The 20,628-nt window shown below is 58.1% G+C and overlaps 1 protein-coding gene across 4 annotated transcripts in view; it reads left to right on the top strand.

Moving 5' to 3' along the window:
* Positions 1-20,628, top strand: part of LOC137366505 (equilibrative nucleoside transporter 1-like) — a 352,530-nt gene that overhangs the window by 259,717 nt on the left and 72,185 nt on the right. For all 4 annotated transcript variants that reach the window (XM_068028318.1, XM_068028303.1, XM_068028319.1 and 1 more), the window contains one exon: positions 7,727-7,812. In XM_068028318.1, coding sequence (XP_067884419.1) covers positions 7,727-7,812 — 86 coding nt within the window. The remainder of the gene's footprint in view (positions 1-7,726; positions 7,813-20,628) is intronic.

Here is a 20,628-nt window from a genome sequence, read left to right as displayed (position 1 = left end):
TTGGGGTATGGGTGAGATGGGGAGATTGGGGGAGGGTGAGTGGGGAGATTGGGGGATGGGAGGGGGAGATTGGGGGATGGTTGAGTGGGGGAGATTGGGGGATGGGTGAGTGGGGAGATCGGGGGATGGGTGAGATGGGGAGATTGCAGGATGGGTGAGTGGGGAGATTGGGGGAGGGTGAGTGGGAAGATTGGGGGATGGGTGAGTGGGGAGATTGGGGGATGGGTGAGTGGGGAGATTGGGGGATGGGTGAGATGGGCAGATTGGGGGAGGGTGAGTGGGGAGATTGGGAGAGGGTGAGTGGGGAGATTGGGAGATGGGTGAGATGGGGAGATTGGGGGATGGGTGAGATGGGCAGATTGGGGGAGGGTGAGTGGGGAGATTGGGGGTGGGTGAGTGGGGAGATTGGGAGATGGGTGAGATGGGGAGATTGGGGGATGGGTGAGATGGGGAGATTGGGGGATGGGTGAGATGGGGAGATTGGGGGAGGGTGAGTGGGGAGATTGGGGGAGTGTAAGTGGGGGGATTGGGTGATGGGTGAGATGAGGAGATTGGGGGAAAGGTGAGTGGGGAGATTGGGGGATGGGTGAGTGGGGAGATTGGGGGATGGGTGAGTGGGGAGATTGGGGGATGGGTGAGTAGGGAGATTGGGGGATGGGTGAGTGGGGAGATTGGGGGATGGGTGAGTGGGGAGATTGGGGGATGGGTGAGTGGGAAGATTGGGGGATGGGTGAGTAGGGAGATTGGGGGATGGGTGAGATGGGGAGATTGGGGGATGGGTGAGTGGGGAGATTGGGGAATGGGTGAGTGGGGGAGGGGTGAGTGGGGAGATTGGGGGATGGGTGAGATGGGGAGGGTGAGTGGGGAGATTGGGGGAGGGTGAGTGGGGAGATTGGGGGATGGGTGAGTCGGGGAGATTGGGGGATGGGTGAGTGGGGGAGATTTGGGGATGGATGTGTGGGGGAGATTGGGGGATGGGAGGAGATTGTGGGATGGGTGAGATTGCGGGATGGGTGAGTGGGGGAGATTGGGGGATGGGTGAGTGGGGGAGATTGGAGGATGGGTGAGTGGGGGAGATTGGAGGATGGGTGAGTGGGGGAGATTGGAGGATGGGTGAGTGGGGAGATTGGGGGATGGGTGAGTGGGGAGATTGGGGGATGGGTGAGTCGGGGAGATTGGGGGATGGGTGAGTGGGGGAGATTTGGGGATGGATGTGTGGGGGAGATTGGGGGATGGGAGGAGATTGTGGGATGGGTGAGATTGCGGGATGGGTGTGTGGGGGAGATTGGGGGATTGGTGAGATGGGGGGATGGGTGAGATGGGGAGATTGGGGGATGGGTGAGATGGGGAGATTGGGGGAGGGTGAGTGGGGAGATTGGGGGAGGGTAGGTGGGGGGATTGGGTGATGGGTGAGATGAGGAGATTGGGGGATGGGTGAGTGGGGAGATTGGGGGATGGGTGAGTGGGGAGATTGGGGGATGGGTGAGTAGGGAGATTGGGGGATGGGTGAGTGGGGAGATTGGGGGATGGGTGAGTGGGAACATTGGGGGATGGGTGAGTGGGGAGATTGGGGGATGGGTGAGATGGGGAGATTGAGGGTGGGTGAGTGGGGAGACTGGGGGAGGGTGAGATAGGGAGATTGGGGGATGGGTGAGATGGGGAGATTGGGGGATGGGTGAGTGGGGACATTGGGGGATGGGTGAGTGGGGAGACTGGGGGAGGGTGAGTGGGGGAGATTTGGGGATGGATGTGTGGGGGAGATTGGGGGATGGGAGGAGATTGTGGGATGGGTGAGATTGTGGGATGGGTGAGATTGGGGGATGGGTGAGTGGGGGAGTTTGGGGGAATGGGTGAGTGGGGAATGGGAGGGGGAGGTTGGGGGATGGGTGAGTAGGGGAGATTGGGGGATGGTTGAGTCGGGGAGATTGGGGAATGGGAGGAGGAGATTGGGAGATCGGTGAGTGGGGGAGATGGGGGGATGGGTGAGTGGGGAGATTGGGGGATGGGTGAGTGGGGAGATTGGGGGATGGGAGGAGATTGCGGGATGGTTGAGTGGGGGAGATTGGGGGATGGGTGAGTGGGGGAGATTGGGGGATGGGTGAGTGGGGCGATTGGGGGATGGCTGAGTGGGGTAGATGGGTGAGGTGGGGAGATTGGGGGATGGGTGGAGGAGATTGGGGGATGGTTGAGTGGGGGAGATTGGGGGATGGGTGAGTGGGGGAGATTGGATGATGTGTGAGTGGGGGAGATTGGGGGATGGGTGAGATTGGGGGATGGCTGAGTGGAGAGATTGGGGATGGGAGGGGGAGGTTGGGGGATGGTTGAGTGGGGGGGATTGGGGGATGGGTGAGATTGGGGGATGGGTGAGTGGGGGGGGATTGGGGGATGGGTGAGATTGGGGGATGGCTGAGTGGAGAGATTGGGGATGGGAGGGGGAGGTTGGGGGATGGTTGAGTGGGGGGGGATTGGGGGATGGGTGAGATTGGGGGATGGGTGAGTGGAGAGATTGGGGATGGGAGGGGGAGGTTGGGGGATGGTTGAGTGGGGGTGATTGGGGGATGGGTGAGTTGAGGAGATTGGAGGATGGGTGAGATTGGGGGATGGTTGAGTGGGGAGATTGGGGGATGGGAGGGGGAGATTGGGGGATGGTTGAGTGGGGGTGATTGGGGGATGGGTGAGTGGGGGAGATTGGAGAATGGGTGAGTGGGGGAGATTGGGGGATGGGTGAGCGGGGCAGATGGTGGGATGGGTGAGTGGGGGAGATTGGGGGATGGGAGGGGGAGATTGGGGGATGGTTGAGTGGGGGATGGGTGAGTGGGGGAGATTGGAGAATGGGTGAGTGGGGGAGATTGGGGGATGGGTGAGCGGGGCAGATGGTGGGATGGGTGAGTGGGGGAGATTGCGGGATGGGTGAGATGGGGAGTTTGGGGGATGGGTGAGTGGGGAAATTGGGGGATGGGTGAGTGGGGAGATTGGGGGATGGGTGAGATGGGGAGATTTGGGGATGGGTGAGTGGGGAGATTGGGGGAGGGTGAGTGGGGAGATTGGGGGAGGGTGAGTGGGGAGATTGGGGGATGGGTGAGTGGGGAGATTGGGGGATGGGTGAGTGGGGAGATTGGGGGATGGGTGAGTGGGGAGATTGCAGGATGGGTGAGTGGGGAGATTGGGGGAGGGTGAGTGGGAAGATTGGGGGAGGGTGAGTGGGAAGATTGGGGGATGGGTGAGTGGGGAGATTGGGGGATGGGTGAGTGGGGAGATTGGGGGATGGGTGAGTGGGGAGATTGGGGGATGGGTGAGATGGGGAGATTGGGGGAGGGTGAGTGGGGAGATTGGGGGAGGGTGAGTGGGGAGATTGGGGGATGGGTGAGTGGGGAGATTGGGGGATGGGTGAGTGGGGAGATTGGGGGATGGGTGAGTGGGGGAGATTGGGGGATGGGTGAGATGGGGAGATTGGGGGATGGGTGAGTGGGGGAGATTGGGGGATGGGTGAGTGGGGAGATTGGGGGATGGGTGAGTGGGGGAGATTGGGGGATGGGTGAGTGGGGGAGATTGGGGGATGGGTGAGTGGGGGAGATTGGGGGATGGGTGAGTGGGGGAGATTGGTGGATGGGTGAGTGGGGGAGATTGGGGGATGGGTGCGTGGTGAGATTGGGGGATGGGTGAGTGGGGGAGATTGGGGGATGGGTGAGTGGGGGAGATTGGGGGATGGGTGAGTGGGGGAGATTGGGGGATGGGTGAGTGGAGAGATTGGGGGATGGGAGGAGATTGTGGGATGGGTGAGATTGCGGGATGGGTGAGTGGGGGAGATTTGGGGATGGGTGAGTGGGGGAGATTGGGGGATGGGTGAGTGGGGGAGATTGGGGGATGGGTGAGTGGAGAGATTGGGGGATGGGTGAGATTGGGGGATGGCTGAGTGGGGGAGATTGGGGGATGGGTGAGTGGGGAGATTGGGGGATGGGTGAGTGGAGAGATTGGGGGATGGGTGAGATTGGGGGATGGGTGAGTGGGGGAGATTGGGGGATGGGTGAGATTTGGGGATGGCTGAGTGGGGAGATTGGGGGATGGGTGAGTGTGGGAGATTGGGGGATGGGTGAGTGGGGGAGATTGGGGGAAGGGTGAGTCGGGGAGATTGGGGGATGGGTGAGTGGGGGAGATTGGGGGATAGGTGAGTGGGGGAGATTGAGGGATGGGTGAGATGGGGACATTGGGGGATGGGTGAGTGGGGGAGATTAGGGGATGGGTGAGTGGGGGATGGGTGAGTGGAGAGATTGGGGGATGGGTGAGATTGGGGGATGGCTGAGTGGGGGAGATTGGGGGATGGGTGAGTGGGGAGATTGGGGGATGGGTGAGTGGAGAGATTGGGCGATGGTTGAGATTGGGGGATGGCTGAGTGGGGAGATTGGGGGATGGGTGAGTGGGTGAGATTGGGGGATGGGTGAGTGTGGGAGATTGGGGGATGGGTGAGTGGGGGAGATTGGGGGATGGGTGAGTGGGGGAGATTGGGGGATGGGTGAGTGGGGGAGATTGGGGGTGGGTGAGTGGGGGAGATTGAGGGGTGGGTGAGATGGGGACATTGGGGGATGGGTGAGTGGGGAGATTGGGGGATGGGTGAGTGGGGAGATTGGGGGATGGGTGAGTGGGGAGATTGGGGGATGGGTGAGTGGGGAGATTGGGGGATGGGTGAGTGGGGAGACTGGGGGATGGGTGAGATGGGGAGATTGGGGGATGGGTGAGTGGGGGAGATTGGGGGATGGGTGAGTGGGGAGATTGGGGGATGGGTGAGTGGGGGAGATTGGGGGATGGGTGAGTGGGGGAGATTGGGGGATGGGTGAGTGGGGGAGATTGGGGGATGGGTGAGTGGGGGAGATTGGGGGATGGGTGAGTGGGGGAGATTGGGGGATGGGTGAGTGGGAGAGATTGGTGGATGGGTGAGTGGGGGAGATTGGGGGATGGGTGCGTGGTGAGATTGGGGGATGGGTGAGTGGGGGAGATTGGGGGATGGGTGAGTGGGGGAGATTGGGGGATGGGTGAGTGGAGAGATTGGGGGATGGGTGAGATTGGGGGATGGCTGAGTGGGGGAGATTGGGGGATGGGTGAGTGGGGAGATTGGGGGATGGGTGAGTGGAGAGATTGGGGGATGGGTGAGTGGGGGAGATTGGAGGATGGGTGAGATTGGGGGATGGGTGAGTGGGGAGATTGGGGGATGGGTGAGTGGGGAGATTGGGGGATGGGTGAGTGTGGGAGATTGGGGGATGGGTGAGTGGGGGAGATTGGGGGATGGGTGAGTGGGGGAGATTGGGGGATGGGTGAGTGGGGGCGATTGGGGGATGGGTGAGTGGGGGAGATTGGGTGATGGGTGAGTGGGGGAGAATGAGGGATGGGTGAGATGGGTAGATTGGGGGATGGGTGAGTGGGGAGATTGGGGGATGGGTGAGTGGGGAGATTGGGGGATGGGTGAGTGGGGAGATTGTGGGATGGGTGAGATGGGGAGATTGGGGGATGGGTGAGTGGGGGAGATTGGGGGATGTGTGAGTGGGGAGATTGGGGGATGGGTGAGTGGGGAGATTGGGGGATGGGTGAGTGGGGAGATTGGGGGATGGGTGAGTGGGGAGATTGGGGGATGGGTGAGTGGGGGAGATTGGGGGATGTGTGAGTGGGGAGATTGGGGGATGGGTGAGTGGGGAGATTGGGGGATGGGTGAGTGGGGAGATTGGGGGATGGGTGAGTGGGGAGATTGGGGGATGGGTGAGTGGGGAGATTGTGGGATGGGTGAGATGGGGAGATTGGGGGATGGGTGAGTGGGGGAGATTGGGGGATGTGTGAGTGGGGAGATTGGGGGATGGGTGAGTGGGGAGATTGGGGGATGGGTGAGTGGGGGAGATTGGGGGATGTGTGAGTGGGGAGATTGGGGGATGGGTGAGATGGGGAGATTGGGGGATGGGTGAGTGGGGGAGATTGGGGGATGGGTGAGTGGGGAGATTGGGGGATGGGTGAGTGGGGAGATTGGGGGATGGGTGAGTGGGGGAGATTGGGGGATGTGTGAGTGGGGAGATTGGGGGATGGGTGAGTGGGGGAGATTGGGGGATGGGTGAGTGGGGAGATTGTGGGATGGGTGAGATGGGGAGATTGGGGGATGGGTGAGTGGGGAGATTGGGGGATGGGTGAGTGGGGAGATTGGGGGATGTGTGAGTGGGGAGATTGGGGGATGGGTGAGTGGGGAGATTGGGGGATGGGTGAGTGGGGAGATTGGGGGATGGGTGAGTGGGGAGATTGTGGGATGGGTGAGATGGGGAGATTGGGGGATGGGTGAGTGGGGGAGATTGGGGGATGTGTGAGTGGGGAGATTGGGGGATGGGTGAGTGGGGAGATTGGGGGATGGGTGAGTGGGGGAGATTGGGGGATGGGTGAGTGGGGGAGATTGGGGGATGGGTGAGTGGGGGAGTTTGGGGGATGTGTGAGTGGGGGAGATTGGGGGATGGGTGAGTGGGGAGATTGGGGGATGGGTGAGTGGGGAGATTGGGGGATGGGTGAGTGGGGGAGATTGGGGGTGGGTGAGTGGGGGAGATTGAGGGTGGGTGAGTGGGGGAGATTGAGGGATGGGTGAGATGGGGAGATTGGGGGATGGGTGAGTGGGGAGATTGGGGGATGGGTGAGTGGGGGAGATTGGGGGATGGGTGAGTGGGGAGATTGGGGGATGGGTGAGTGGGGAGATTGGGGGATGGGTGAGTGGGGAGATTGGGGGATGGGTGAGTGGGGGAGATTGGGGGATGTGTGAGTGGGGAGATTGGGGGATGGGTGAGTGGGGGAGATTGGGGGATGGGTGAGATGGGGAGATTGGGGGATGGGTGAGTGGGGAGATTGGGGGATGTGTGAGTGGGGAGATTGGGGGATGGGTGAGTGGGGAGATTGGGGGATGGGTGAGTGGGGAGATTGGGGGATGGGTGAGTGGGGAGATTGGGGGATGGGTGAGTGGGGAGATTGGGGGATGGGTGAGTGGGGGAGATTGGGGGATGGGTGAGATGGGGAGATTGGGGGATGGGTGAGTGGGGAGATTGGGGGATGTGTGAGTGGGGAGATTGGGGGATGGGTGAGTGGGGAGATTGGGGGATGGGTGAGTGGGGAGATTGGGGGATGGGTGAGTGGGGGAGATTGGGGGATGGGTGAGATGGGGAGATTGGGGGATGGGTGAGTGGGGAGATTGGGGGATGTGTGAGTGGGGAGATTGGGGGATGGGTGAGTGGGGAGATTGGGGGATGGGTGAGTGGGGGAGATTGTGGGATGGGTGAGATGGGGAGATTGGGGGATGGGTGAGTGGGGAGATTGGGGGATGGGTGAGTGGGGAGATTGGGGGATGGGTGAGTGGGGAGATTGGGGGATGGGTGAGTGGGGAGATTGGGGGATGGGTGAGTGGGGAGATTGGGGGATGGGTGAGTGGGGGAGATTGGGGGATGTGTGAGTGGGGAGATTGGGGGATGGGTGAGTGGGGAGATTGGGGGATGGGTGAGTGGGGAGATTGGGGGATGTGTGAGTGGGGAGATTGGGGGATGGGTGAGTGGGGAGATTGGGGGATGTGTGAGTGGGGAGATTGTGGGATGGGTGAGATGGGGAGATTGGGGGATGGGTGAGTGGGGGAGATTGGGGGATGGGTGAGTGGGGAGATTGGGGGATGGGTGAGTGCCACTGAAGGTCTCTCAGTCACTATTAAGACGCTCACTTCTGTTTGCAGGAATGTATTTCATCCCGATTTGCTGCTTCCTGTTTTTCAATACCTTTGACTGGCTGGGCCGGAGCCTGACTGCAGTCTGCATGTGGGTGAGTGCATTCCTTCCACAGACACCCCACCCTCTCTCTACCCATGCCCAATTCATCACATCCGACCTGAGGCCAGTCCTGCAGTCCACATCCCCCAGCTTGCCCCTAACCAAGGTCTTGGATTAGATAAATGGGGGAAGGACTTTGTCCTCTGCTTTGAAAGTCCCTGAACAGGGGGATATTAATTTAACATGGTGACTGAAAGAATGAGGAGAGAGGTTAGTAGCAGGATGTCAGAATGCTTTATCACAGGCACTGCTACAGCTACTGGTAACTTTTCAGGGACAATTAGCTCAATATTCAAAGCACAGGATGGTGCAGAGTTATGGGGAGGGACTAGTGCAGTGGGATTAATTTTGCATTGCTCCAGCAAAGGTCCAGCACACGCACAATGGGCCGAATGGCCGCCTGTACACATCACAGATTCTTTAAATGTACTATTCTTCATCTTATCTATTGCCCTACTATCCCGTGCCCTGCTCTTTCCCGTAAGGCCCACCCACGACTGGAAACACTTTCTCCTTTGTTTACAATTCATAATTTTGAACACCTCTTCTAAATCATCATGCAGCTTCTCTGTGTTTTCGAAAGGTGGGGCAGAATTTCCTTGCTTCAGTAAACTCCCTTCTTTTATGGAGACAACCTTCCCATATGTTTTACGAACAGCCTTTTCAACTTCAGCCATCTTCTAATCTCATTCCCCAGATCTCTCTCTCTCTATCCCTGGTCTCCACATCAGTCTATTCCAGTTCCCCAGATCTTGATCACACTTTGTCCCTGATGCCCAGATATCTGTGTACCTCATCCTCAGATCCCTCTGTCCCTGATCCCCAGATCCCTCCTTACCTGATCCTCAATTTCCCTCTGTCCCTGATCCCCAGATCCCTCCTTACCTGATCCCCAGATCCCTCCTTACCTGATCCCCAGATCCCCCTTTCCCTGATTCCCAGGTCCGTCCTTACCTGATCCCCAGGTCCCTCCTTACCTGATCCCCAGATCCCCCTTTCCCTGATCCCCAGATCCCTCTGTCTCTGATCCCCAGGTCCCTCCTTACCTGATCCTCAGATCCCTCTGTCCCTGATCCCCAGATCCCTCTGTCCCTGATCCCCAGGGTACTCTGTCCCTGATCCCTAGGTCCCCCTTTCCCTGATCCCCATGGTTCTCTGTCCCTGATCCCCAGATCCCTCTGTCCCTGATCCCCAGGTCCCTCCTTACCTGATCCTCAGATCCCTCTGTCCCTGATCCCCAGATCCCTCTGTCCCTGATCCCCAGGGTTCTCTGTCCCTGATCCCCAGGTCCCCCTTTTCCTGATCCCCAGGGTTCTCTGTCCCTGATCCCCAGATCCCTCTGTCCCTGATCCCCCTTTCCCTGATCCCCAGGTCCCCCTTTCCCTGATCCCCAGGGTTCTCTGTCCCTGATCCCCAGATCCCTCTGTCCCTGATCCCCAGATCCCCCTTTCCCTGATCCCCAGGGTTCTCTGTCCCTGATCCCCAGGTCCCCCTTTCCCTGATCCCCAGGGTTCTCTGTCCCTGATCCCCAGGTCCCTCTTTCCCTGATCCCCAGGGTTCTCTGTCCCTGATCCTCAGGTCCCCCTTTCCCTGATCCCCAGGGTTCTCTGTCCCTGATCCCCAGGACCCCTTTCCCTGATCCCCAGGGTTCTCTGTCCCTGATCCCCAGGTCCCCCTTTCCCTGATCCCCAGGGTTCTCTGTCCCTGATCCCCAGATCCCCCTTTCCCTGATCCCCAGGGTTCTCTGTCCCTGATCCCCAGGTCCCCCTTTCCCTGATCCCCAGGGTTCTCTGTCCCTGATCCCCAGGTCCCTCTGTCCCTGATCCCCAGGTCCCCCTTTCCCTGATCCCCAGGGTTCTCTGTCCCTGATCCCCAGGTCCCCCTTTCCCTGATCCCCAGGGTTCTCTGTCCCTGATCCCCAGGTCCCCTTTTCCCTGATCCCCAGGGTTCTCTGTCCCTGATCCCCAGGACCCCTTTCCCTGATCCCCAGGGTTCTCTGTCCCTGATCCCCAGGTCCCCCTTTCCCTGATCCCCAGGGTTCTCTGTCCCTGATCCCCAGGTCCCCCTTTCCCTGATCCCCAGGGTTCTCTGTCCCTGATCCCCAGATCCCTCTGTCCCTGATCCCCAGGTCCCCCTTTCCCTGATCCCCAGGGTTCTCTGTCCCTGATCCTCAGATCCCACTGTCCCTGATCCCCAGGGTTCTCTGTCCCTGATCCCCAGGTCCCCCTTTCCCTGATCCCCAGGGTTCTCTGTCCCTGATCCCCAGATCCCCCTTTCCCTGATCCCCAGGGTTCTCTGTCCCTGATCCCCAGGGTTCTCTGTCCCTGATCCCCAGGTCCCCCTTTTCCTGATCCCCAGGGTTCTCTGTCCCTGATCCCCAGGGTTCTCTGTCCCTGATCCCCAGGTCCCCCTTTTCCTGATCCCCAGGGTTCTCTGTCCCTGATCCCCAGGTTCCCCTTTCCCTGATCCCCAGGGTTCTCTGTCCCTGATCCCCAGGTCCCCCTTTCCCTGATCCCCAGGGTTCTCTGTCCCTGATCCCCAGGGTTCTCTGTCCCTGATCCCCAGGTCCCCCTTTCCCTGATCCCCAGGGTTCTCTGTCCCTGATCCTCAGATCCCCCTTTCCCTGATCCCCAGGGTTCTCTGTCCCTGATCCTCAGATCTCCCTTTCCCTGATCCCCAGGGTTCTCTTCCCTGATCCCCAGGTCCCTCCTTACCTGATCCCCAGATCCCTCTGTCCCTGATCCCCAGGTCCCCCTTTTCCTGATCCCCAGGGTTCTCTGTCCCTGATCCCCAGGTCCCTCCTTACCTGATCCCCAGATCCCTCTGTCCCTGATCCCCAGGTCCCCCTTTTCCTGATCCCCAGGGTTCTCTGTCCCTGATCCCCAGGGTTCTCTGTCCCTGATCCCCAGGGTTCTCTGTCCCTGATCCCCAGGTCCCCCTTTCCCTGATCCCCAGGTCCCCCTTTCCCTGATCCCCAGGATTCTCTGTCCCTGATCCCCAGGTTCCCCTTTCCTTGATCCCCAGGGTTCTCTGTCCCTGATCCCCAGGTCCCCCTTTCCCTGATCCCCAGGGTTCTGTGTCCCTGATCCCCAGGGTTCTGTGTCCCTGATCCCCAGGTCCCCCTTTCCCTGATCCCCAGGGTTCTATGTCCCTGATCCCCAGGGTTCTGTGTCCCTGATCCCCAGGTTCCCCTTTCCTTGATCCCCAGGGTTCTCTGTCCCTGATCCCCAGGTCCCCCTTTCCCTGATCCCCAGGGTTCTGTGTCCCTGATCCCCAGGGTTCTGTGTCCCTGATCCCCAGGTCCCCCTTTCCCTGATCCCCAGGGTTCTATGTCCCTGATCCCCAGGGTTCTCTGTCCCTGATCCCCAGGTCCCCATTTCCCTGATCCCCACGGTTCACTGTCCCTGATCCCCAGGTCCCCCTTTCCCTGATCCCCAGGATTCTCTGTCCCTGATCCCCAGGTTCCCCTTTCCTTGATCCCCAGGGTTCTCTGTCCCTGATCCCCAGGTCCCCCTTTCCCTGATCCCCAGGGTTCTGTGTCCCTGATCCCCAGGGTTCTGTGTCCCTGATCCCCAGGTCCCCCTTTCCCTGATCCCCAGGGTTCTATGTCCCTGATCCCCAGGGTTCTCTGTCCCTGATCCCCAGGTCCCCATTTCCCTGATCCCCACGGTTCACTGTCCCTGATCCCCAGGTCCCCCTTTCCCTGATCCCCAGGGTTCTCTGTCCCTGATCCCCAGGTCCCCCTTTCCCTGATCCCCAGGGTTCTCTGTCCCTGATCCCCAGGTCCCCCTTTCCCTGATCCCCAGGATTCTCTGTCCCTGATCCCCAGATCCCCAGGGTTCTCTGTCCCTGATCCCCAGGATTCTCTGTCCCTGATCCCCAGGGTTCTCTGTCCCTGATCCTGTTTTTCATACATTGACTGTGACATTTGCTCTTGTCCAGTGCTGATCAGGGGAATGGAAGCCAAAGATTTGAGATGCTGGTGTCTCTAACAGTGTGACAGGATGTGTCAGACATGGGGAGTGTGACAGGGATAGTGTGACAGGGTGAGCGTGACAGGGAGAGCGTGACAAGGAGAGTATGACGGGGAGTGTGACAGGGGAGTGTGACAGGGAGAGTGTGACAGGGAGAGTGTGACAGGGAGAGTGTGACAGGGAGAGTGTGACAGGGAGAGTGTGGCAGGGAGAGTATGACAGGGGAGTGTGACAGGGAGAGTGTGACAGGGAGCGTGTGACAGGGGGAGTGTGACAGGAGAGTGTGACAGGGAGAGTATGACGGGGAGTGTGACAGGGGAGTGTGACAGGGGGAGTGTGACAGGGAGAGTGTGACAGGGAGAGTGTGGCAGGGAGAGTATGACAGGGGAGTGTGACAGGGAGAGTATGACAGGGGAGTGTGACAGGGGGAGTGTGACAGAGAGAGTGTGACAGGGAGAGTGTGACAGGGAGAGTGTGACAGGGAGCGTGTGACAGGGGGAGTGTGACAGGAGAGTGTGACAGGGAGAGTATGACGGGGAGTGTGACAGGGGGAGTGTGACAGGGGGAGTGTGACAGGGAGAGTGTGACAGGGAGAGTGTGACAGGGAGAGTGTGGCAGGGAGAGTATGACAGGTGAGTGTGACAGGGGAGTGCAACGGGGGAGTGTGACAGGGGAGTGTGACAGGGGGAGTGTGACAGAGAGAGTGTGACAGGGAGAGTGTGACAGGGGGAGTGTGACAGGAGAGTGTGACAGGGAGAGTGTGACAGGGAGAGTGTGACAGGGAGAGTGTGACAGGGGGAGTGTGACAGGGGGAGTGTGACAGGGGAGTGTGACAGGAGAGTGTGACAGGGAGAGTGTGACGGGGGAGTGTGACGGGGGAGTGTGACAGGGAGAGTGTGACAGGGAGAGTGTGACAGGGAGAGTGTGACAGGGAGAGTGTGACAGGGGGAGTGTGAGAGAGTGCGTGTGATGGGGAATGTGAGAGGGTGCGTGTGACAGGGGGTGTGTGACGGGGTGTGTGAGAGGGAGAGTGTGATAGGGTGAGTGTGATAGGGTGAGTGTGATAGGGTGAGTGTGACAGGGGTTTTGTGAGGGGGTAGTGTGACATGGGTTTTGTGAGGGGGTAGTGTGACAGGTGGAGTGTGACGGGTGAGTGTGACAGGGGAGTGTGACAGGCGTAGTGTGAGAGAGTGCGTGTGATGGGGAATGTGAGAGGGTGCGTGTGGCAGGGGGAGTGTGACAGGGGGAGTGTGACGGGGTGTGTGATAGGGTGAGTGTGATAGGTGGAGTGTGATGGGGGAGTGTGACAGGGATTTTGTGAGGGGGTAGTGTGACAGGTCGAGTGTGACGGTGAAGTGTGACAGGGGTTGTGTGAGGGGGTAGTGTGACATGGGTTTTGTGAGGGGGTAGTGTGACAGGTGGAGTGTGACGGGTGAGTGTGACGGGGTGTGTGAGAGGGAGAGTGTGATAGGGTGAGTGTGATAGGGTGAGTGTGATAGGGTGAGTGTGACAGGGGTTTTGTGAGGGGGTAGTGTGACATGGGTTTTGTGAGGGGGTAGTGTGACAGGTGGAGTGTGACGGGTGAGTGTGACAGGGGAGTGTGACAGGCGTAGTGTGAGAGAGTGCGTGTGATGGGGAATGTGAGAGGGTGCGTGTGGCAGGGGGAGTGTGACAGGGGGAGTGTGACGGGGTGTGTGATAGGGTGAGTGTGATAGGTGGAGTGTGATGGGGGAGTGTGACAGGGATTTTGTGAGGGGGTAGTGTGACAGGTCGAGTGTGACGGTGAAGTGTGACAGGGGTTGTGTGAGGGGGTAGTGTGACATGGGTTTTGTGAGGGGGTAGTGTGACAGGTGGAGTGTGACGGGTGAGTGTGACGGGTGTGTGTGACAGGGGAGTGTGACAGGTGGAGTGTGACAGGTGGTGTGTGACGGGTAAGTGTGATGGGGGAGTGTGACAGGTGGAGTGTGACAGGTGGAGTGTGACAGGTGGAGTGTGACGGGTGTGTGTGACAGGGGAGTGTGACAGGTGGAGTGTGACAGTGGCGTGTGACGGTGGCGTGTGACGGGGGAGTGTGACGGGGTATGTAACGGGGGAGTGTGACAGGTGCAGTGTGACGGGGTGTGTGACGGTGGAGTGTGACGGTGGAGTGTGACGGTGGAGTGTGACGGTGGAGTGTGACGGTGGAGTGTGACGGTGGAGTGTGACGGTGGAGTGTGACGGTGGAATGTGACGGTGGAGTGTGACGGGGTATGTAACGGGGGAGTGTGACAGGTGGAGTGTGACAGGTGGAGTGTGACAGGTGGAGTGTGACAGGTGGAGTGTGACAGGTGGAGTGTGACGGTGGAGTGTGACGGTGGAGTGTGACGGTGGAGTGTGATGGTGGAGTGTGCTGGTGGAGTGTGATGGGGGAGTGTGATGGGGGAGTGTGATGGGGGAGTGTGACGGGGGAGTGTGACGGTGCTGTGTGACGGGGGAGTGTGACAGGTGCAGTGTGACAGAGGAGTGTGATGGGGGTGTGTGATGGGGGAGTGTGACGGGAGAGTGTGATGGGGAAGTGTGACTGGGGGGGGAGTGACGGAGGAGTGTGACAGGGGAGTGTGACCGGGGGAGTGCGACAGGGGGGGGAGTGACAGGGGGAGTGTGACAGGGGAGTGTGATGGGGGAGTGTGACAGGGGGAGTGTGACAGGGGGAGTGTGACAGGGGGAGTGTGACAGGAGAGTGTGACAGGGAGAGTGTGACAGGGAGAGTGTGACAGGGAGAGTGTGACGGGAGAGTGTGACGGGAGAGTGTGACGGGGGAGTGTGACAGGGAGAGTGTGACAGGGAGAGTGTGACAGGGAGAGTGTGACAGGGAGAGTGTGACGGGAGAGTGTGACGGGGGAGTGTGACGGGGGAGTGTGACGGGGGAGTGTGACGGGGGAGTGTGACGGGGGAGTGTGACGGGGGAGTGTGACGGTGGAGTGTGACGGTGGAGTGTGACGGTGGAATGTGACGGGGTATGTAACGGGGGAGTGTGACAGGTGGAGTGTGACAGGTGGAGTGTGACAGGTGGAGTGTGACAGGTGGAGTGTGACGGTGGAGTGTGACGGTGGAGTGTGACGGTGGAGTGTGACGGTGGAATGTGACGGTGGAGTGTGACGGGGTATGTAACGGGGGAGTGTGACGGTGGAGTGTGATGGTGGAATGTGACGGTGGAGTGTGACGGGGTATGTAATGGGGGAGTGTGACAGGTGCAGTGTGACTGGTGGAGTGTGACGGGGTATGTGACGGGGTATGTGAAGGGGGAGTGTGACAGGTGGAGTGTGACGGGGGGGGTATGACGGTGGAGTGTAACGGTGGAGTGTAACGGTGGAGTGTGACGGTGGAGTGTGACGGTGGAGTGTGACGGTGGAGTGTGACGGTGGAGTGTGACGGTGGAGTGTGACGGTGGAGTGTGACGGTGGAGTGTGACGGTGGAGTGTGACGGGGGTGTGTGACGGGGGTGTGTGACGGTGGAGTGTGACGGGGGTGTGTGACGGTGGAGTGTGACGGTGGAGTGTGACGGGGTATGTAACGGGGGAGTGTGACAGGTGCAGTGTGACTGGTGGAGTGTGATGGGGGAGTGTGATGGGGGAGTGTGATGGGGGAGTGTGACGGGAGAGTGTGACGGGAGAGTGTGACAGGGAGAGTGTGACGGGGGAGTGTGACAGGGGAGTGTGACCGGGGGAGTGTGATGGGGGAGTGTGATGGGGGAGTGTGACCGGGGGAGTGCGACAGGGGGGGGAGTGACGGGGGAGTGTGACAGGGGGAGTGTGACAGGGGATGTGATGGGGGAGTGTGACAGGGGAGTGTGACAGGGGAGTGTGACCGGGGGAGTGTGACAGGGGGGGAGTAACAGGGAGAGTGTGACAGGGAGAGTGTGACAGGGAGAGTGTGACAGGGAGAGTGTGACGGGGGAGTGTGACGGGGGGGAGTGACAAGGGAGTGTGATGGGGGAGTGTCACCGGGGGTGTGCGACAGGGGGGGAGTGACAGAGGGAGTGTGACAGGGGAGTGTGATGGGGGAGTGTGACGGGAGAGTGTGACAGGGAGAGTGTGACAGGGAGAGTGTGACAGGGAGAGTGTGACAGGGAGAGTGTGACAGGGAGAGTGTGACAGGGAGAGTGTGACAGGGAGAGTGTGACAGGGAGAGTGTGACGGGGGAGTGTGACGGGGGAGTGTGACGGGGGGGGGAGTGACGGGGGAGTGTGACAGGGGAGTGTGACAGGGGAGTGTGATGGGGGAGTGTGACCGGGGGAGTGCGACAGGGGGGGGAGTGACGGGGGAGTGTGACAGGGGGAGTGTGACAGGGGATGTGACGGGGGAGTGTGACAGGGGAGTGTGACCGGGGGAGTGTGACAGGGGGGGAGTAACAGGGAGAGTGTGACAGGGAGAGTGTGACAGGGAGAGTGTGACGGGAGAGTGTGACGGGGGAGTGTGACGGGGGGGAGTGACAAGGGAGTGTGATGGGGGAGTGTCACCGGGGGTGTGCGACAGGGGGGGAGTGACAGAGGGAGTGTGACAGGGGAGTGTGATGGGGGAGTGTGACAGGGTGATAGTAAGGGCAGGTTTTATGCCGTCTACGTAATCACTCTGCTCACTGAGCTGCCAGGTTATAAATCGATCAACAAACTGGACTTGATTATAATCCAAACCACGAGGCTGAAACCGGAGCCATTTTCCTTCAGGAAGTATTTCTGCATCATGTGTTCACTATGAGTGTTTGTCGCTTCCTCACTCACTCCGACATTGCCAATGAATTTCTTGCTGAGTTCATCAGTGACAGCAATGACAATATGCCTAAAATGAAAAAGAGAGAGAAAGAGAGAGAGGAAGGGTGGGAAGGAGAGAGAGAGGGAGAGAGAGAGAGAGAGAGAAAGAAGGAAAGGGGGACAGAAATCTTAGATTTCTATAAGGCCTTTCATAACCATTTGATATCGCAAAGTCTGTTACACCCAATGAAGTATTTGCAAAGTGTTGGCACTGTTGTACGAAATGTGGCAGGCACTTTGTGCACAACAAGATCCCACAAATAGTAAGGAGATCAGAACTAGACGATCAGTTTTCATGATGTTGATTGATGAAAAAATATTGGCCAGCACACCAGGGAGAACTCGCCCACTCACCTTCAAAATATCAACATGGGATCATTTACTTGCACCCAACTCATCCAAAAGACAGCACCTCTGACAGTGCAGCACTCCCTCAGGACTGACCCTCCGACAGTGCAGTGCTCCCTGAGTACTGACCCTCTGACAGTGCAGCACTCTCTCAGTACTGACCATCCGACAGTGCAGCACTCCCTCAGTACTGACCCTCCGACAGTGCAGCACTCCCTCAGTACTGACCCTCTGACTGTGCAGCACTCCCTCTGTACTGACCCTCCGACAGTGCAGTGCTCCCTCAGTACTGACCCTCCGACAGGGCAGCACTCCCTCAGTACTGACCCTCCGACAGTGCAGCGCTCCCTCAGTACAGACTCTCCGACAGTGCAGCACTCCCTCAGTACTGAACCTCTGACAGTGCAGCACTCCCTCAGTACTGACCCTCCGACAGTGCAGTGCTCCCTGAGTACTGACCCTCTGACAGTGCAGCACTCCCTCAGTACTGACCATCCGACAGTGCAGCACTCCCTCAGTACTGACCCTCCGACAGTGCAGCACTCCCTCAGTACTGACCCTCTGACTGTGCAGCACTCCCTCTGTACTGACCCTCCGACAGTGCAGTGCTCCCTCAGTACTGACCCTCCGACAGGGCAGCACTCCCTCAGTACTGACCCTCCGACAGTGCAGCGCTCCCTCAGTACAGACTCTCCGACAGTGCAGCGCTCCCTCAGTACTGACCCTCCGACAGTGCAGCACTCCCTCAGTACTGACCCACTGACAGTGCATCACTCCCGCAGTACTGACCCTCCGACAGTGCAGCACTCCCGAAGTACTGACCCTCCAACAGTGCAGCACTCCATCAGTACTGACCCTCTGACAGTGCAGCACTCCACTGTACTGAGTCTCCGACAGTGCAGTGCTCCCTCAGTACTGACCCTCCGACAGGGCAGCACTCCCTCAGTACAGACCATCCAACAGTGCAGCACTCCCTCAGTACAGACCCTCCGACAGTGCAGCGCTCCCTCAGTACTGACCCTCCGACAGTGCAGCACTCCCTCAGTACTGACCCACTGACAGTGCAGCACTCCCTCAATACTGACCCTCCGACAGTGCAGCACTCCCGAATTACTGACCCTCCAACAGTGCTGCACCCCCTCAGTACTGACCCTCTGACAGTGCAGCATTCCCTCAGTACTGACCCTCTGACAGTGCAGCACTCCCTCAGTACTGACCCTTCAACAGTGCAGCACTCCCTCAGTACTGACCCTCCGACAGCGCAGCACTCCCTCAGTACTGACCCTTCAACAGTGCAGCACTCCCTCAGTACTGACCCTCCAACAGTGCAGCACTCCCTCAGTACTGACCCTCCGACAGTGCAGCACTCCCTCAGTACTGACCCTTCAACAGTGCAGCACTCCCTCAGTACTGACCTTCCGACAGGGCAGCACTCCCTCAGTACTGACCCTCCAACAGTGCAGCACTCCCTCAGTACTGACCCTCCGACAGTGCAGCACTCCCTCAGTACTGACCCTTCAACAGTGCAGCACTCCCTCAGTACTGACCTTCCGACAGGGCAGCACTCCCTCAGTACTGACCCTCCGACCTTGCGGTGCTCCATTTCTCTCTGTTTCTCTCTTTCTCTGTATCACTCCCTGTCTCTGTCTTTCTCTCTTCTGTATCTCTGCCTCTGCCTCTTTAGCTCTCTATGTCACTCTACCCGTTGGTCTAGCTGTGCCTATTCTCGTCACACTCTCTCTGTCACTCACTGCTTCTCACTTTATTGCTCACTGTTTCGTACCCTCTCTCTCTGTCTAACTCTCTCTATGCCTCTCTCTCTGTCTAACACTCTCTATGCCTCTCTCTGTCTCCATCTCTCCCCATTTCTCACTCTGTCATAGTCATTATGGCACAGAACGAGACCATTCGGCCCAGTTGCTTTATGCCAGCTCTCTGTAGATCAATCCAGTCAGTCCCATTCCCCCTGTAGACGTGTCATTTTCTTTCCCTCAAGTGCCCATCCAATTTCCTTTTGAAATCAATGATTGTCTCCTCTTCCAACCCCCTCCTGGGCAGTGAGTTCCAGGTCATTACCACTCGCTGTGTAAAAAAATGTTCTTCGTCACCTCCACCCCCCACCCCCCCACCCTCCTCCCCTGTATCTCTTACCCAAATCCTTTAATCTGTGTCCCTTAGTCCCTGTACCATCTGTTAATGGGAACCAGTTTTCCTTGTCTAACTCATCCAAGCCTGTCATTATCTTGTACATTTCTATTCAATCTCCCCTCAATCTCCTTTGTTCTAAGGAGAACAATCCCAGCTTTTCCAACCTAACCTTGTAACTAAAATCCTCCATCCCTGGAACCATTCTGGTAAATCTCCTCTGTACCCTCTCAATGACCCTCACATCCTTCCTGAAGTCTGGTGAACAGAACCAAAGCTTTATAAAGGTTCAGCATAACTTTTGTCCTCAATGCCTCTATTTATAAATCCCAAGATCCCATATGCTTTACTAACCACTCTCTCAATATGTCCTGTCACCTTCAAAGATCGATGCACATGCTCCCCCAGGCCCCTCTGATCCTGCACATTCTTTACAACTGTGCATTGATTGTTTCATTATTGTTTCGAAAATCTGACCGACCATTGATGTTAACTGGCCTGTAGTTGCTCGGACTGTCCTGACATGCTTTCTTGAATAAGGGTGTCACATTTGTCACTCTCCCCCGTACCACCCTTCCCCCGACAGTAACTAGGGATGATTGGAAAATTGTGGCAAGGTCTTCTGCTGTGTCCATCCCCACTTCCTTTCGTAAACTGGGATGCAAGCCATCCGCACCAGGCAGCTTCTCCACTCCAAGCATAACCAGGCTTTCCGGTATCTCCTGCCGAACCATTTTCACCTCATTCATTAGCTCCTCTCTCTGCTTCTGCTGATATTCTGACAGCAGTTGTTTCCTCAGTAAAGTACAAGATACTCTTTAAGCATTCTAGTCTTGCCCTGTGCCTCGAAGCTGGTATCTCCCTTTTTGGTGCTGGAGGCAGTTTTAATCGTGGCTTTCAAAGAGAATTGGATAATTATCTAAAGGGAATTCATTGCAGGGCTGTGGAAGAAGACGGGGCAGTGGAACTAGCTGAGTTGATCCTGTAGCAAGCAGGCACAGACAAAGGGGCTGAATGGCCTCCTTCTGTGCTGGAACCATGCTAAGATTAAACGATGTTCCCTAATAGGCCCCACCCTGATTCTAACCACCTGCTCACTATTTACATGCTGAAAAATTTTTGGCTTCTGTTTTATGTTAACAGCCAGACTAGTCTCATATTCTCTCTTTGCCAGTCTTATATTCCTCTTCACCTCCCCTCTCAACTGAGTGTAATTGGCTGTTTTCTGATTGAAGAATTCTCTCTTCAAATGTTTCCCTCAGTTTATTAATGGCCATACATTTTCCGATCATCTACTATGAGATCACAAATTAAAACTGCCTCATTCCACAATACCAGATCGAAAATGGCTTTATCCCTCGATGGTTCCAGAACGTATTGTTCTGGGAAAGTGACACAAAAGCATTCGACAAACACATCTTCGCAATTAACTTTCCCAATTTCATTTAATTGGGACTGAGAGAGAGCTCGTTCAGAGAGAGAGGGTCCGGGGGCATGGGACTGAGAGAGAGCTCGTTCAGAGAGAGAGGGTCCGGGGGAATGGGACTGAGGG

This window comes from Heterodontus francisci, chromosome 3 (assembly GCF_036365525.1).
Source record: "Heterodontus francisci isolate sHetFra1 chromosome 3, sHetFra1.hap1, whole genome shotgun sequence".
NCBI classification, from domain to species: domain Eukaryota; kingdom Metazoa; phylum Chordata; class Chondrichthyes; order Heterodontiformes; family Heterodontidae; genus Heterodontus; species Heterodontus francisci.
Note: the sequence above shows the minus strand (reverse complement) of the source record. Positions and strands in the feature narration are given on the sequence as shown.